The sequence below is a fragment of the Staurois parvus genome, unplaced genomic scaffold (genome assembly GCF_062004578.1).
Source record: "Staurois parvus isolate SC_StPar_1 unplaced genomic scaffold, SC_StPar_1.0 ptg000656l, whole genome shotgun sequence".
Classification (NCBI taxonomy): domain Eukaryota; kingdom Metazoa; phylum Chordata; class Amphibia; order Anura; family Ranidae; genus Staurois; species Staurois parvus.
In genome coordinates this window covers 1,274,509-1,291,680 of record NW_028318452.1, presented here as the reverse complement: position 1 = coordinate 1,291,680, position 17,172 = coordinate 1,274,509, and the positions used below count along the sequence as shown (strand labels likewise).

The 17,172-nt window shown below is 41.1% G+C and overlaps 1 protein-coding gene across 1 annotated transcript in view; it reads left to right on the top strand.

Annotated features, from left to right (window-relative positions):
- Positions 1-17,172, top strand: part of PDE8B (phosphodiesterase 8B) — a 244,475-nt gene that overhangs the window by 145,505 nt on the left and 81,798 nt on the right. Inside the window, exons 3-6 of the mRNA XM_089694213.1 lie at positions 1,201-1,391; positions 7,732-7,791; positions 11,875-11,932; positions 14,992-15,080. Of these exons, the coding sequence (XP_089550339.1) occupies positions 1,201-1,391; positions 7,732-7,791; positions 11,875-11,932; positions 14,992-15,080 (398 nt within the window). The remainder of the gene's footprint in view (positions 1-1,200; positions 1,392-7,731; positions 7,792-11,874; positions 11,933-14,991; positions 15,081-17,172) is intronic.

Here is a 17,172-nt window from a genome sequence, read left to right as displayed (position 1 = left end):
CCTCCTGCAGTGTCCCCGGCAATGTCGGCATCTGTCTTCTGGGTTCCGTCCCCTGCGACGTCAGGACGTACGGGGACGGAGCTGCGGGAAATTTGAAAATGACAAAAAGTGACATTCACTGAATTCACTAAAATCACATAGTATAACATTACTGTATCAAACCATTTCACATACATTTTGTCCCTAGTGCTTTGTCCTGTGCCCTGCCTGCATTTTTACTGTTCTTTCTGCCTGAAAACTGAGAAATGTCCATGGCGTCCAAAAAGTGTCCCTTTAGGTCAAAATCGGTTTTAGACCAGCTAGAGAACAGCGATAGTAAATCAGAACTACTTGCAGAATTGAGCGATAATGATTTGTGGGGAAATTCGTCATCAGACACTGAAAACGATTTTGCGACTTTGCTCAGTGATGTGCGAACTTGGCGCTATATTTCAAAATTCAGTGTTTTTGGTTTGATTATTTTATTGAATTAAATTTATTATTATTATATTATTATTTTTTATGATTATTTATTAAATTATCATTTATGATTTCATGTTTCAAATTTTAACATACCCGGGATGTTTACTAGACTCTTGTTCGGACAGATTTCAGTGAGTTATTCCTAAAAATTACAGACCTACAATAAAAAAAAATACATATTTCCATGCAAAAAAATTTACCACTTTGAGCACAGAAATATGGACATAATCAGACCACTAGGGAGGTTAAAATATGATAAAAAACATCCTCATGGGGACACAGATAGCATTTAAGTCTGCACTTCAGTCAGCAGTAAAATATGAGTTAGATGTGCCCCCTTTCTTCCCTGATACTAGGGTGTAATTGCTTGTCTAGTCTAGGGGAGTATTAGCACAGAGGATTACTTACCTCGTTCTTTGCTGCCCAAGTGCCCGCACTCTCCTTCACTCTTGGTATGTGGATGGACTCTTGATGTTCTCAGATGATGATGTAGGAGAGGCTGTACCTACTGCAGAGCCAGTAAATAGGTGCAGCTTTGTGGGTTGCGGGGGCACATGCTGCTAATATTGTCTGTTATGTTGTAAAAAGGAACATTTATTACCAAGAACATCCATGATATTCAGTGTGCAAAGCATGCTGGGCTTTCCAGTTACCATATGACATGCTAAAATCAATGCAGAAGTGAACCTTTGTATTTCTAATGAATTGTTGTCTTGTGCTTCAACATCTTGTTGTCAGGTGCTGCTGGTGTTTGCAAAGGAAGACAGTCAAAGTGATGGCTTCTGGTGGGCCTGTGACCGGGCCGGGTACAGGTGTAATATAGCCAGAACACCTGAATCAGCCCTGGAGTGTTTCCTTGATAAACATCATGAAATCATTGTTATAGATCACAGACACTCAAGATACCTTGACGCAGAGGCGGTTTGCAGGCAAGTACAAAGTATGGAAATCCAACACTGTTACTGTATTGTTTACATAAGATCAATTTTCATTTCATATTATTTCATGCATTTGCTTAAAGTTATCTAGGCAATTTAATTTGCGAGTGTGATGAAAAACACAAAAAAACAGAAGTTACCTTTGGAAGAAACCACATGTTATAACATTCAATATATCCTCACATATTGGGAGCTGAAATTCTGGGCAAATATTTGCCTTTCCTAAAAAGTTGAGCTTGGCTTTATCTCCTTCTGCCTTTCCAGTGTCCTATTACTTACCCTAGATGGAAATTTTACTGACCAGTATAGAAATGCATTAGGTGGAGTGGCAGGGTTAAGCTCAGTTTTTACAGGAAAAATATATAATTCAGCTGCCTATAGCTCTGGTTCTACTAATCATTTAATTGGGCAGCACAGTGGCTAAGTGGTTAGCACTTCCGCCTGGCAGTGCTAGGGGCCATTGGTTCAAATCCCAACGACGGCACCACCTGCCTAGAGTTTGCATGTTCTTCCTGTGCCTGCGTGGGTTTCCTCCGGGTACTCCAGTTTCCTCCCACAATCCAAAGACATTCTGGTAGGTAATTGGCTCCTGTCTAAAATTGGCCCTAGTATGTATGAATGTGAGTTAGGGACCTTAGATTGTACACCCCTTGAGGGTTAGGGACTGATGTGAATGTACACATTACTGTATCAAACGAATAAAGCGCTGTGTAAATTGACGGCACTATATACAGTCAGGTCCATAAATACTGGGACATCGACATAATTCTAACATTTTTGGCTCTATACACCACCACAATGGATTTGAAATGAAACGAGCAAGATGTGCTTTAACTGCAGACTGTCAACATCCAAATCAGGTGAACGGTGTAGGAATTACAACAGTTTGCATATGTGCCTCCCACTTGTTAAGGGACCAAAAGTAATGGGACAATTGGCTTCTCAGCTGTTCCATGGCAGGTTATTCCCTCATTATCCCAATTACAATGAGCCGAAAAAAGGTCCAGAGTTCATTTCAAGTGTGCTATTTGCATTTGGAATCTGTTGCTGTCAACTCTCAAGATGAGATCCAAAGAGCTGTCACTATCAGTGAAGCAAGCCATCATTAGGCTGAAAAAACAGAACAAACCCATCAGAGAGATAGCAAAAACATTAGGCGTGGCCAAAACAACTGTTTGGAACATTCTTAAAAAGAAGGAACGCACCGGTGAGCTCAGCAACACCAAAAGACCCGGAAGACCACGGAAAACAACTGTGGTGGATGACCGAAAGATTCTTTCCCTGGTGAAGAAAACACTCTTCACAACAGTTGGCCAGATCAAGAACACTCTCCAGGAGGTAGGTGTATGTGTGTCAAAGTCAACAATCAAGAGAAGACTTCACCAGAGTGAATACAGAGGGTTCACCACAAGATGTAAACCATTGGTGAGCCTCAAAAACAGGAAGGCCAGATTAGAGTTTGCCAAACGACATCTAAAAAAGCCTTCACAGTTCTGGAACAACATCCTATGGACAGATGAGACCAAGATCAACTTGTACCAGAGTGATGGGAAGAGAAGAGTATGGAGAAGGAAAGGAACTGCTCATGATCCTAAGCATACCACCTCATCAGTGAAGCATGGTGGTGGTAGTGTCATGGCATGTATGGCTACCAATGGAACTGGTTCTCTTGTATTTATGACTGACTGCTGACAAAAGCAGCAGGATGAATTCTGAAGTGTTTCGGGCAATATTATCTGCTCATATTCAGCCAAATGCTTCAGAACTCATTGGACGCCGCTACACAGTGCAGATGGACAATGACCCAAAGCATACTGAAAAAGCAACCAAAGAGTTTTTTAAGGGAAAGAAGTGGAATGTTATGCAATGGCCAAGTCAATCACCTGACCTGAATCCGATTGAGCATGCATTTCACTGGCTTAAGACAAAACTGAAGGGAAAATGCCTCAAGAACAAGCAGGAACTGAAGACAGTTGCAGTAGAGGCCTGGCAGAGCATCACCAGAGATGAAACCCAGCGTCTGGTGATGTCTATGCGTTCCAGACTTCAGGCTGTAATTGACTGCAAAGGATTTGCAACCAAGTATTAAAAAGTGAAAGTTTGATTTATGATTATTATTCTGTCCCATTACGTTTGGTCCCTTAACAAGTGGGAGGCACATATGCAAACTGTTGTAATTCCTACACCGTTCACCTGTATTGGATGTAAATACCCTCAAATCAAAGCTGACAGTCTGCAGTTAAAGCACATCTTGTTCGTTTCATTTCAAATCCATTGTGGTGATGTATAGAGCCAAAAATGTTAGAATTGTGTCGATGTCCCAATATTTATGGACCTGACTGTAAGTACCTGAAATAAATAAATAATAAATAAATTGAACCCTGTTTGTGACACGTTTACTTTATGTAATGTTCAATATAGGTTCTCCACAGCAGTGCTCAGCATGTACAGCATGCGGTGGTCAGTATCTAGTGCTTGTTGAGAATTTCTCCCATAGTTTAATGACTGTTGTTAAGTTTCACTTTGCAAAGAACCATGTGCTAGGAAAAAAGCAAAAATAGCATTTTAGCTAGAACATGATTGGATGATGGAAGTCAGCAGAGCTCTAACCTCATTCACTAGGGTTTGGAGAAAATTCCCTTGCAAAGTACAACTTCTCTTGCCAAGTACAACTTCCCTTGCCAAATGAACAGTCTATCTGCCATTGGTAAATCAACCCCTGTGGTGTAATTTGGTGCAGCTCTGCATAGAAACCAATCAACTTTCAGGTTTTATTGTCAAAGCTTAATTGAACAAGCTGAAGTTAGAAGCTGATTGGCTACCATGCACAGCTGCACAAGATGTTGCACTCTTCAGTTTTAGTAAATCAACCCCAATCTACTTCTGTGTTCTCCGGGGTAATTCTGAAGAAGACAGTATACCAATTCATCACTGACCATTACCAAGAACAGAGCGATGAGAATGTATGGCAAACATGTAAGGAACCTTTTTTCCATACATGTAGCAATCCAGTGGTTCAAATAATCAGCTGTTTTGAGATTTTGATTGAATTTAATAAATATTAATACTTTCCCCCACTGTTTTAATTCTTTGAGATATAGTTTATCAAATAACAATTCCTTTCCATCTTCTAGTTAATAAACTAGAAGATGGAAAGGAATTGTTATTTGATCTTTTCTGAAAACTTTGATTGGTCCCAAATTAGCTTTATATTAACTAAAAAAAGCGCCATTTGTGTCCTTAGACACAAAAGGATCCTTTTTACAAGGACAGTCTGTGGTTTCCCAAGTACCTGACCTCCATCATAGATTTATTGTGGTTTTGATCACAGGTAATATACTGTATTTCCACAATGATGAAATGGGTGCTCTGCCATGATTCATCTAAAGTTATTATATACACAAAACAGCTCACAACTATCCTTCACAGATCTTCATATATTCTCACTAGAATCTTCCCAATACGAATGCGTTGTATTTCATGTAATCTTCTCTATCTTTTCTTCTTGATCATCTACTCAACTGCTCCCAATCTCCAAAGCAAAAAAAAGTAATACAGTGTAGTAATTCCACACATAATATACATGATACACCACACCAATGCGTAGAAATAGAGAACACTTTGTGAACCATATCCACCACTATCCACACCACCACTATCTACTCTTACCCTCACAGGGTGAAAATGTGCATAAAACCCTCCATCAATATGGCTCATCCTCTTAATTAAAGTGCGATCATGCACCATCCACCTCCAATGTGCAAATAATTCTGCGTGCTCTTCCCTTCCCCTTTAGGCATGCACCTTACCCTGCATACATCGATATGTGCTTTCAATACTTAGTGTAATCTTTACTCTGTTTTCTCCTCACCCGTTCTTCATAAACTCTCAGTCACCATATAAAAGCAAACATACAAGCCCATAGTGCAGCAGTAGTGTAAAATGACCAATTTATTGTTAAAATTGCGCTTACATGAAAGTACAAACAACCTGTACCAAAATGGCCACAGTGGCACTTCCGGTTGCGCATTTCGGCATCAAATTGACTTCTTCATAGGGAGTAGTACTGCCTATGAGGAAGTCAATTTGCTGACGAAATGCGTCAGAAGGATGTAACATCAGACATAAATGGAAGTGCCGCCGCGGCATGCCTAAAGTGAAATGGAAAAGCATGCAGATTTATTTGCACATTGGAGGTGGATGGTGCATGGTCACACTTTAATTAAGAGGATAAGCCATATTCATGTGAGGGTAAGAGTAACTAGTGTGGATAGTGGTGGATACGATTCACAAAGTGTTCTGTATTTATACACATGGGTGTATCATATTATGTGTGGAATTACTACACTATATTATTTTCTTTTCCTTTGGAGATTGGGAGCAGTCGAGTAGATGATCAAGAAGAAAAGATAGAGAAGAATATATGGTATACAACACATTCTTATCGGGAAGATTCTGGTGAGAATGTATGAAGATCTGTGAAGGATAGCCCGGGGGGGGGGGGGGAGTTTGGATTTCAGCTGCACACTATTGACTTTGGGTGCTTGTGACAACTAAAACATCTAAAGATATTACTTCTTGGAGTATTATTTAATTGAGGCATTTAGATCCTCTTCTAGACTAAGACGCTGGTCACAGAATGCCTGATATCCTTAAACCCACCCAGTTTGCCAGGTTGAAAGCAATTCTAAAATTGATATCTTCCTTTGAAAATGGGATTTAAATTTATAGACTCTGTTTAGAGCAATGTCTGCCAATGCTAGAGTACCATAGTTCTGCTAGATTAATGAAATCTATACCCAACAATAACCAAAAATCCTCAGGCAAGATACTTGACCTGAAAAAAACTCCTTATTTTTGCTGGTTTAAACCTTCTTGGTGGGACTACCCTGATTTGCCATGTGCATGCTGTAGTACTCCAGTGACTTTACTACTTAGTGTTTTCAGTGATTGCTGACCCCTTTCTGTTTCCCTTGTTGGCTTTCAAATGTCCTGAGTCTCGGATCCAAAGTAAGCATACAGACAGAACTTTTGATTTTTAGACTTATTTCAGGCAGGGACACAGAGGGGGAAATTTACTAAAATTGCAGCACTCAGAATCTGTTGGAGCTGTGCATGGTAGCCAATCAGCTCCGAACCTCAGCTTTTTCAATTGAGCTTTGACAAAAACAAAAAACCTGGAAGCTTATTGGTTTCAATGCAGAATTGCACCAGATTTTGCACTCTCCAGCTTTAGAAAAAATAACTTCCATTGAGTATTAGACCCCTGAGATCACCATGACTGCCAGACAACTAGTTTTTTCAGAGGGAGAGATTAGCAATAACAAATACATAGAAACTACAGCAAGTGATTTCTTTAAAATATTAAACCTGAATAAACTATGTATTTTGTTAATGGAGGAAAGAGGTGGCAACTATGATTGAAAAAGGAAAAAATGAAAAGTCAGCAGCTACAAATACTGCAACTACTGACTTTTTTGAAAAAAGTGCACTCACCGGTATAGGGAGCCAGCGTTGTCCTTACCTGGGCCGGTTCTTCACCAGCCTTCGGGTCCCTTGCTCCAGTATGTTTACTAAAGGAAGGCTGTGACTCCTCGTGGCTTCATAGCCGTCTTCCCACTGCACTATATGAATGGTCCCAGAGCCTCCTGTAACATGTCCCAGAAAGTTGTGGGCATGGGAGGCTGAGCTGCTAAAACTAGGTACCTGCTCCCCCCCAAAAAAACAAACTGCCAAAATTGTGTGTGAGTGGGGAGAGGGGATGTTAATGTGGAACTTCCCTTTTAGGAAGTTCTGCTTTAAAGTCTCACCTCTGGCGCAGACAAACTTGGCAAATGATACATTGGATAGAAGTGCAGTACTTGGCATCCCAAGCATTAAAAGGTAGGCATTCCAGATCATATACGTTCCCCTCGATTTTACGTAAGCCGCATTGGCTGCAATATGTTTGATAAATTCCTTCTTGAATTCTAGCATAAGGGCTGACACTTCTGTGTGGTAGTAACTGGTGAATTTAATCCGTGGACTCTATAATGGAGACTTTTACAGTTTATTGCTGACATTTTCATCCAGAAGAAATGTTTCTGTAGTTAGAACAGTCTATTGAATAGTGACTGGAACATTTCATTTGCATATGGGTCCTAGATAAACAAAGAACATTTTAAGAACCCATTGAAGTTTTTTATGGAAACTTTATTGATCAAAGCCTATAGTAACCAAATAGATTTCAGCTTTTAGAAGCTTAAAAATTTTCATAACACTATTTCTGATTGGTTGATGTGATTATAGTACACTACTGCTCTTGACATCCATTTTTTTCATTCTTTTGCAGATCAATACGAGCAACAAAGCCATCAGAGCACACAACAATCCTTGCTGTAGTTCCACGTTTGTAAGTTTGTGTTTTCATTTTTCTTTTCAATATGTTTTATTATGTTTTGTTTTAAAGAGAGATACAAGTGCAGTTTACAAATCAATGCCCAAAAGCTGAGCAATCAATATATCAAAAAACAAACAAACAAAAGAGTGATCATAACAAAAAAAGTACAAACAACAAGGTGACATGGTCAACAAATGATGAATATAGCAAAATAGTGAAGGACATGGCAGTCATAAGGCTGACACTATTGATTGAGCTGGGTGACTGACATGGCGTGAGTCCAGTAACGGAAAGTTAGGTTCCATTACAAAAAGAAATAAGCAGAAAAGAAAAAGGAAAGGAAGTTGGGAGAAGGAGAAGAGGAGTGGAAGGGGGTGGGACTCAGGGAGTGTCCAGTCCATTGGGAGGCAACTAATGTGGCTGTCAGGCTCGCCAAGAAAAGCATAGGCCTAAGTATCAAGTGATAATATGAGCTAATCTGGAAGGGAGCATATACCATCTGGTCATCACTTTGTAGGCAGATTCCAGGGTAGTAACGTTGATAGAGCAGGAAGCAGTGGATGACCAAATGGCCTGCCAGTCCAAGGTAGGCTTGTAGGCCTTCAATTCTTCCTCCCATTGAGCCACATAGGCATGAGCTGTTGGCGTGGGTAATCAGTTAAGCTGGGAGTATAATAAGGAAATAAGTTTATAAGCCAGTGGGGTGCAGTGGCAGGTGTGTTTGAAGATAGTAAATGATGTGGAAAGGTCTTTTTCTCAAATGAGACCAGTGATCCAGTGCCTAATCTGCATATATTAGAAGAGATAAGTTGCTGGACCACAAATCTCTGATGGTTTGCCATGACAGAATTTTCTCCAAAGAAGGAAAGGACATTATTAAATCTCTGCGTGGTCCACCAGCAAAAGCAGAGAGAAGAGTTCAGACTGCTGGAAATAGGGGTTTGGCCGTGAGAGGATGCAAAGGGAGATAGGGAGAAGGGAGACCACACCAGGTTTGTGATAGGTTTATTTGGCCTAGACTAGCAATGGGCAAACTACGGCCCGCGGGCCGTATACGGCCCGGCAGACCTTTTAATCCGGCCCGCGGAGCTAGGCTCCCGCTAGGCTCCTCTCACAGTCCGCCCTAAAGACCGGTGTAACATGAAAATCTGTCTCCTATGAGGATCTGTCCCCCTCGATGTATCTGCGCATGTGCCGGAGATCGCCGATCGGCTGCTAATGCCTGAAACTGGCACATGCGCAGATACGTCGAGGGGGACAGATCCTCATAGGAGACAGATTTTCATGCTACACCGGAACGGCGCGGGAGCACGGCGAGAGGAACGCGTGGAGCAAAGGTAAGTGAATTGACACAGGGGGGACTTGGGGACTTAATATGGGGGATGAATTAATATGGGGAATGAATTACTATAGGGGGGATGAATTACTATGGGGGATGAATTACTATATGGGGGATGAATTACTATATGGGGGATGAACTACTATATGGGGGATGAATTACTATATGGGGGATGAATTACTATGGGGGATGAATTACTATATGGGGGATGAATTACTATGGGGGATGAATTACTATGGGGGATGAATTACTATATGGGGGATGAATTACTATATGGGGGATGAATTACTATGGGGGATGAATTCCTATAGGGGGGATGAATTACTGTATGGGGGATGAATTACTATATGGGGGATGAATTACTATGGGGGATGAATTACTCTATGGGGGATGAATTACTATGTGGGGGATGAATTACTATGGGGGATGAATTACTATATGGGGGATGAATTACTATGGGGGATGAATTACTATATGGGGGACGAATTACTATGGGGGATGAATTACTATATGGGGGATGAATTACTATATGGGGGATGAATTACTATGCTGGATGAATTACTATATGGGGGATGAATTACTACGGGGGATGAATTACTATGGGGGATGAATTACTATATGGGGGATGAATTACTATGGGGGATGAATTACTATATGGGGGATTAATTACTATGGGGGATGAATTTATATGGGGGATTAATTACTATGGGGGATGAATTACTATGGGGGATGAATTACTATATGGGGGATGAATTACTATGGGGGATGAATTACTATATGGGGGATGAATTACTATGGGGGATGAATTACTATGGGGGATGAATTAGTATATGGGGGATTAATTACTATGCTTACTATGGGGGAATATTACTATACTTACTATGGATGACACATACACATCATTCATCTACTCTTGGTCCGGCCCCCGGGTCCAATATATGAACCCATTGCGGCCCTCAAGTCAAAAGGTTTGCCCACCCCTGGCCTAGACCATGGCCATACCAACTTCCTCTGCCCATCCTTAACCTGATTGCTCTGAAATTTCATCAGTTGGTGCCTTTGAGGAAACAGAAGATACTTTTGGCAATGGTTCAGCTGAAATAAAATATCTTTTTGCAGGCGAAACAGCATATTTTTAACTCTTGTTTATAGCTGTTTGCATTGTGTTTTCCCTATCAGAGCCACCAATAAACTTAAAGTGGTATTCTGGCTATGCACCTAACTAGCCTTAAAACTGTCTCCTCCCCCCTCCTAAAACCCATGCTAACTAACCTGTGTTAGAAAGATGTATATACTGTTTTCAGCCCCCTCTGGTCTGGTCATGTGATCTCCCATGTCAGCCAATAAAGGTAGCAGGGGAGAGGAGAGAGCACACCAACAACAGCTAGTAAAGCCTGGAACAATGAGGTCACCCATAGGCTTCAATGGCCCATCTGTTGTTTGTGCCCTCTCCTCTCCCTGAAGCCGCGTTGTTTGACACAAAGGAGCCAAATCATGTGACTGGACTAGAGCAGCTTGAAAAGAGGTAAGTATATACATCTTTCTTACAAAGGCTATTTGTCATTGGTGTTTAGCTGGAATTCCACTTTAAAGCAGTAGTAAACGCTGGAGAAAAAATATATACATATCCGGGCCCCCTGCAGGTTTGTGTCATAATGTGCTAGTATGCAGCGCATACTCCTCACTGGCCTGCCTCGCCGCTGGCTATCCCCGCTTCAGTCGATCCTGAATACGGCTGCCAGACTCATTCACCTTTCCAACCGCTCTGTCTCCGCCACCCCCCTCTGCCAATCCCTCCACTGGCTTCCGATTGCGCAACGGATCAAATTCAAAATCCTAACGCTGACGTACAAAGCTGTCCACCATATTGCCCCGTACTACATCACTGACCTAATATCCAAGTACTGCCCAGCACGCTCACTCCGCTCCTCACAAGACCTCCTTCTCTCTAGTTCCCTGGTCTCCTCCTCCCATGCCCGCCTCCAGGACTTCTCCAGGGTGTCACCCATCCTCTGGAACTCCCTGCCCCAACCCATCAGATTATCACCTACTCTCCTCTCCTTTAGGCGCACCCTGAAAACCCATCTCTTCAGGGAAGCCTACCCCGCCCCCTGCTAACTTGCTGACCTCCTCCACTCTTCCTACCACTCCATCCCCCACAGCCATCTCCTCCTGTGCCACCATCCCCTCCCTCCTAGATTGTAAGCTTGAAAGAGCAGGGCCCTCGATCCCCTCATGTTTTGCATTGTATTGGTATTGTTCTGTCACATGTTCTGTCCCCCTTTGTAATGTACAGCGCTGAGCGAACTATTGGCTCTTTATAAATACTGTATAATAATAATAATAATAATAATGACAAACTTACCTTTGAAACAAAGCCCTCCAGTGGTGTGCTGTACCACTGCTGGCACTTCCACCTTCATCCTGTCTTCCTTCTGGGTTTGCATGCTCTGACCATCTGAATGGCCAGGCCGTGATGATATCACTCTTGCGCAAGCATGCAGGAGTCATAATCGCAGCAAGGCGCTCTATATTCCACAGCACACTCTGTGAGTGTCACTGTGCATGATCCAGTGATGTCATTGGCTGTTGTCGATGTGAATAAATCCTAAATGGTTCTTGTTTTGAAGATATTCATTGTTTCAACAGGTAAGCCTAATTGTAAGCTTACCTGTAGGTACCAATGTATAACAAGAATTTAATACTGCTTTAAGGAAATAGTTTGTATTCATAAGAATATTTCTGTTGTTTTGCAGAGCATCTGATCAAGAAGAAACATCGGTCCTTCCTCTCCTGCATGCTGGATTCAACAGGGTGAGGGGCATTTAACCTTGTTAGTTATTATAGTCTGTATAAGAAAATGGTGACTCAGGAATCATGTTCAGATCTTCATTGGGCTTACACAGGTTATAGACTTTATTACATATACACCACTGTTAAAATTTCTTTGATTTATTCAATTAATTTTAAAACATTCAAATTGATTTCTTTGTCTATTGCAAAGCCGGATTCTCCATTTTATTTGGGCTCATAAACGTCCAAGAGTGCCTAGATCCACTCTGTATACTCATAGACTACAAGGAGGTTTGGGAGTCCCACATGTTTCTAGATACTATTTGGTGGCTCAGATTTCTCAGTTGTCCGTGCTTCATGCCACGACAGATATCCCATTATCGGTACTCTTGGAATTACCCAACTGTGCTCCGCTTTCCTTAACTACATTATTTTGGCTCCTGCCTAAGTTGCGCCCTCCGGATCTGAGCCCTATCATGCTTCACAGTTTACAAACCTAGGATTCTGTTAAATATTCGGGTAATTTGATATCATCTTTTCTACCTCTTTTGCTGATTACGCATAATCCTTTATTTCCACCAGGCTTATAACATCCCCCTTCTTTCTCTTGGTGGACCTCCCATGGCTTTGTTATTGTACATGATTTTCTGAGCACTCATTCGTTTCCATCATGGGAGTCTCTTTGAGAATCATGGGGGGGTCCTGCCATGGGAATATTATTGGTATTTGCAATTGCGCCACTGGGTCCTATCCCTCCATCGTACCTCTACATATCCTTACTGCAAAATGCCCTTTAAACATGTCTGTCAACATTCCCCAGGGTCCCTTGGTCTCATTTCTGTAATTTATGCCTCTCTTAACAGTAGGTCCTCCTCACCACCCCTGTCTTATGTCTCTCAATGGAAGCAAGATCTAGGTTTCTCGATTGCGGCGGAGGATTGGTGTAAGGCCTGGGAGATGGTGGCGAAATGTTCCTTCAATACCATCACTCTTGAGGCAGAAATTCTCATCCTACCTATTCATTTCAGCCAAACGTGCTATAGCTCAAGCTTGGAGAACCCCTTCGGTTGTCTTCCAGAGGGTGAAGACCCGGATAAATGCTATGCTGATCAATGAACAGATGTCTAGCGTTCTTCAAGATTCTCATCAGAGATTCCTTAAGGTTTGGGTACCTTGGATACATTATTCCCTGCCATCCCTGCCTCCTACTAGCTATGGCCTCTTATAGCCATTGCCTGTGCTAGCCCTGGATCTGTGACTCTTCTAGTCTTCCTTTCTTCCATCTTTTCTCCCTGAATCTTTCTTCCTTCCTTATTTATTTCTCTGTTCTTATATTTTCCTTTTTTTTAAATCAGTTTGGGGTTTTTCTTCCCGTATGTTCTGAGCTGATACTTCTCGGTAGGGGTTTATCCTCTTTGGGGTTTTTTTTCGGTAATATGATGGATTGCTGCTGCTGCTATTTGGTTCGGCTTTTAGCCGTCCCTCCTTGGCATCATTGGACGTTCCCTTATTTGGCTAGTACACCCTGCTGATTTGTATCTGCTTATGTATGCTAGTGTTCCGCTCTGCCCCTGCGTGGGCGTATCATGAGCTTGTTGTATTATAAAAACAAAAACTTCTTTAATAAAAATATTGAAATAGAAAACATTAAACATAAACATTGGCATAGCCCAGCATGGCTTCTGTTATACTTTTATACATAAACATGTATTACATAAAAGTAGCAAATTTGTTTCACAGCTTGTCATTGATCTTCTCACCAGTGCCCCTGCCATTGCCATTCAGAATTTATAGATTATTTGGTCTGAACAATAATAAAGGTGACAAGAAGTACATTACAGGGTCGAAGATCAACGACATGCTGTGCAACAAATTTGCAAAACTTGTATGCAATATATTTTTTGAACAAATAAAAGAAGCCATGCTGGGCTATGACAAGTTACATTTTTTATGTTTTTTTATATGAATTGAATAAGTCAATTTGAACAGTGTTGTGTAGGTAATATATTATCAGGCAGCTTTAAAATCAATGAAAAAGAATATTTTCTAACCTTACTGGATGAACTTTCCTCATACTAAGATAAGGTTATGCTCCTATAATAGGAATAAACAAAATGAAGAATGTGCTGTAACTAAAGAATTTTACAACACTCCCTTGCTCTACAGAACAAAATGATTTTTAATATTCATAAAAAGAAATTAAAAAATAATAATTGCCTGACAAAAACAGACTGAAAACACTTCACTAGCCTCTTACATCAGTGGCCTATTGAAAAGTGCCATCTTACATTGATGGTAAGTGTAAAAGGGGCTCCTTACATTGGATGCCAATGGAAACTAGCCCCCTAACATTGATGGTTAGTATAGGTGGGAGATCAAGATCCACTATTGCTCATAGCTCAAGGAAACCCTAGCAACCTCTGGAGGAACCCTAGGGTTCCACAGATGCCAGGTTGAGAAAGGCTGTTTCAGACAGTTGTCTTGATAACGTGTCCATATTGGAGGATGTTCCTATTCTGGTGACAACTCCAAATTTTAGATTTTTCTTTACTTTCACTCCCAGTGATATTGGTCATTAGGAAACAGATAGAAGGTAAATAATAGTCTAGGCAGCAATAACAACCTGACAGAGATTCTAACCCTTCCACAGTCCAACGTTTTCCTTTAGATACACTTTGAAGTATAAAATCCCACATGCGTGATCTTTAACATGCATGTGGGATTTTGGTGAAACAAGTCTGAGATTAGTTTTCAAGGATATAGACTCTAAAAAGATGACTGTATTTTTTCTAAAACTTTGAGGTAACATGCACATTTGCTACACAAGCCCTTTTGTAGCTTCTAGTTCTTCGTTATGTGCACAGAACAACCTCAGCGGTCAAGGCAACATAGCATGCAGGTGCATTTGGCTCATTCTAAAACTCAGCAGCTCGCCTTCTGTCCTGAACGAACACCACCCTAACAACACTGTGTTCACATGGAGGAAACTAATTCTCAGCATAACTGTAGTTAATTGTAGTAATGTTTTAAAGAATACTGTCATTTTAAAACTAGCAGAAATCTATTGATATATTTTGCAGAGATTTTATGAGAATAACAGTATGATTGCCTGTTACAATGAGCTTATCCAGATAGAACATGGGGAGGTTCGCTCACACTTCAAACTGAGGTAGGTATGCATATACATGGGGAAAATTATGTTTATATGGATGCAGTATGACCAGCATAATGGATACTTGTGTTAAAGTTGAGCTAAATGCACCTATAACAAGCTATATTGTATGTGGGAGATTGGCTATTTTATATATTTTCTTTTTTATATTAAATAAATACTCCACTGACAGATGTTGGTTTATTATTTTATTAAGTCCAGGAAAATCCTATTCACAGTAGGAAAATCTGCAAATGTATCTGAAGTGCTGTTGCAAAAATCAGGCTGGTTGAAAAAATCAGTGACAACTTATGCAAGGATCTGAACATTCTGTCTTAAATTATTATAATTTTGCAGGCTTACCTATACGTATAAGATTTAAATTCAACCACTTATTAGGCTTTAATTTGTTTCTGGATTCTTCTTGGAGTTAAGAGTCAGAGATGATAAGCCACCCTAAGGTTTGATAGTTGCTGCCCTGTCAGTGGCCTGAACTCATCCTGATAACACTTGCTGTCTTCCAGTTACTATGTAATCATAGCACTGTAGTTTGCTTCATTAAATTAAAAGTTAAAAGGGCTTACAACAACTTTTTGAAATTACACTACCATATTAAAATTGATGCAAGGTTTTAGGAATTGGGTTTAGATCTACTTTATGTATAATAAGTGGACAAACATATGTACACTCAGTAAGTAAGCCTGCACCAGTATGAATTATTTAAGACCAAATATACGTGTTCTTGCATAAACTCAGTCATTAATGGTTCTGTTTAAAGAATAAGTTCACCTCTGGGAACATGTTACATGTTCCACCCGTTTTTAGTGCTGGTTCACATACACTATATTGCAAAAAGTATTGGGACATCTGCCTTTACATGCACATGAACTTTAATGGCATCCCAATCTTAGTCCGTAGGGTTCAATATTGAGTTGGCCCACCCTTTGCAGCTATAACAGCTTCAACCCTCCTGGGAAGGCTGTCCACAAGGTTTAGGAGTCTGTCTATGGGAATGTTTGACCATTTTTCCAGACCATTTGTGAGGTCAGGCACTGATATCAGACGAGAAGGCCTGACTCTCAGTCTCTCCTCTAATTTATCCCAAAGGTGTTCTAACAGGTTGAGGTGCAGGCCAGTCAAGTTCCTCCACCCCAGACTTGCTCATCCATGTCTTTATGGACCTTGCTTTGTGCACAGGTGCACAGTCATGTTGGCACAGGAAGGGGCCATCCCCAAACTGTTCCCACAAAGTTGGGAGCATGATATTGTTCAAAATGTCTTGGCATGCTGACGCCTTAAGAGATCCCTTCACTGGAACTAAGGGGCAAAGCCCAACCCCTGAAAAACAACCCCACACAATAATACCCCCTCCACCAAACTGTACACTTGGCACAATGCAGTCAGGCAAGTACCGTTTTCTTGGCAACTGCCAAGCCCAGACACGTCCATTGGATTGCCAGACAGAGAACACTTCTCCACTGCTCTAGAGTCCACTGGCGGCGTGCTTTACATCACCGCATCCGACGCTTTGCAATTCACTTGGTGATGTAAGGCTTGGATGCAGCTACTTGGTCATGGAAACCCATTCCATGAAGCTCTCTACACATTGTTGTGCTAATCTGAAGGCCACATGAACTTTGGAGGTCTTTAGCTATTAACTCTGCAGACAGTTTGCGACTTCTGTGCACTTCAGCATGCGCTGACCCTGCTCTGTGTGAATAGTGTAAATGTGGATTGGATGCGGTTTGAACTGCGTCCAATCTGTGTGACATGTGAAATAACATTGCTTCGTGTGGTGCCTGTTCACATATGTCCGGTGCACTGGTGGTGTGGATTCAGTGCAGTTTGAAAAAGAGTCATGTACCATTTCTTAGCAGTGCCTTCAGGTTCAGGTGCGAATTACAGGCTATTGACTTCTATGGGGACCATTTCTAAACTGAATATGTGTAAACAGGAGAAAATACTGACCTAATCCGCACCTAAACCTGATGTAAACCTGTACTAGATGTTTAAATAATATGGTGTAGTGCTAATCCACTAACACATAATAATTGTATACATAAAAAGTGAATATAAACAACATGCACATAAATAATAAATGGCAATACTA